General features: G+C 53.7%; 1 protein-coding gene across 1 annotated transcript; it reads right to left on the minus strand.

Moving 5' to 3' along the window:
- LOC141126463 (histone H3) lies at positions 1–411 on the minus strand. Its single transcript, XM_073612405.1, has one exon. The coding sequence runs from the start codon at positions 409–411 to the stop codon at positions 1–3; it is 411 nt and encodes a 136-aa protein (XP_073468506.1).
- Positions 412–843: the final 432 nt, after the last annotated feature.

Here is an 843-nt window from a genome sequence, read left to right on the forward strand (position 1 = left end):
CTATGCCCTCTCCCCGCGGATGCGGCGTGCCAGCTGGATGTCTTTGGGCATGATGGTGACCCTCTTGGCGTGGATGGCGCAGAGGTTGGTGTCCTCGAAGAGTCCGACGAGGTAAGCCTCAGAGGCCTCCTGCAGAGCCATGACGGCGGAGCTCTGGAAGCGCAGGTCGGTCTTGAAGTCCTGGGCGATCTCTCGGACGAGGCGCTGGAAGGGCAGCTTGCGGATGAGCAGCTCGGTGGATTTCTGGTAGCGGCGAATCTCTCGGAGAGCCACGGTGCCGGGCCTGTAGCGGTGAGGCTTCTTGACTCCGCCGGTGGCCGGGGCGCTCTTGCGGGCGGCTTTGGTGGCCAGCTGCTTGCGGGGAGCTTTGCCTCCGGTGGACTTACGGGCTGTCTGCTTGGTTCTCGCCATGACTGTTCAGTGCTTCGCTGATACAAGGAACGTGAGCTTATGCCGCTCTGCAGCGCTATTTATACACATCTCCAGCCCTCTGATTGGACAATGAGAGCACACTCCTCCTCCTCATTGAAAAGCGCCTTTTTTTTTTCTTTTTTCAAATTGCCCGCCTAGATCTGCACGTTCTATTTTTGCAATAAATCGCTATTTTGTTTTCCCAAATCCAAAGTAAAATCTCCGCACATCACACAATACTCGGAGATCTCTGAACTCCTTCAATGTGGATTATTAATTAGAATAGAAAGTGTGAGCGGGGATTCCACACTGAGCAGCTGTTGTCTGTTCTGCCAAATACACAGCACAGGGATCAGGGGGATCCGTCCATGCTCACTTCTTATAGGTCACCGATCACGGTATACATCTGACTTATAAAGAAGACTTTTCATG

This window comes from Aquarana catesbeiana, linkage group LG02 (assembly GCF_042186555.1).
Source record: "Aquarana catesbeiana isolate 2022-GZ linkage group LG02, ASM4218655v1, whole genome shotgun sequence".
NCBI classification, from domain to species: Eukaryota; Metazoa; Chordata; class Amphibia; order Anura; family Ranidae; genus Aquarana; species Aquarana catesbeiana.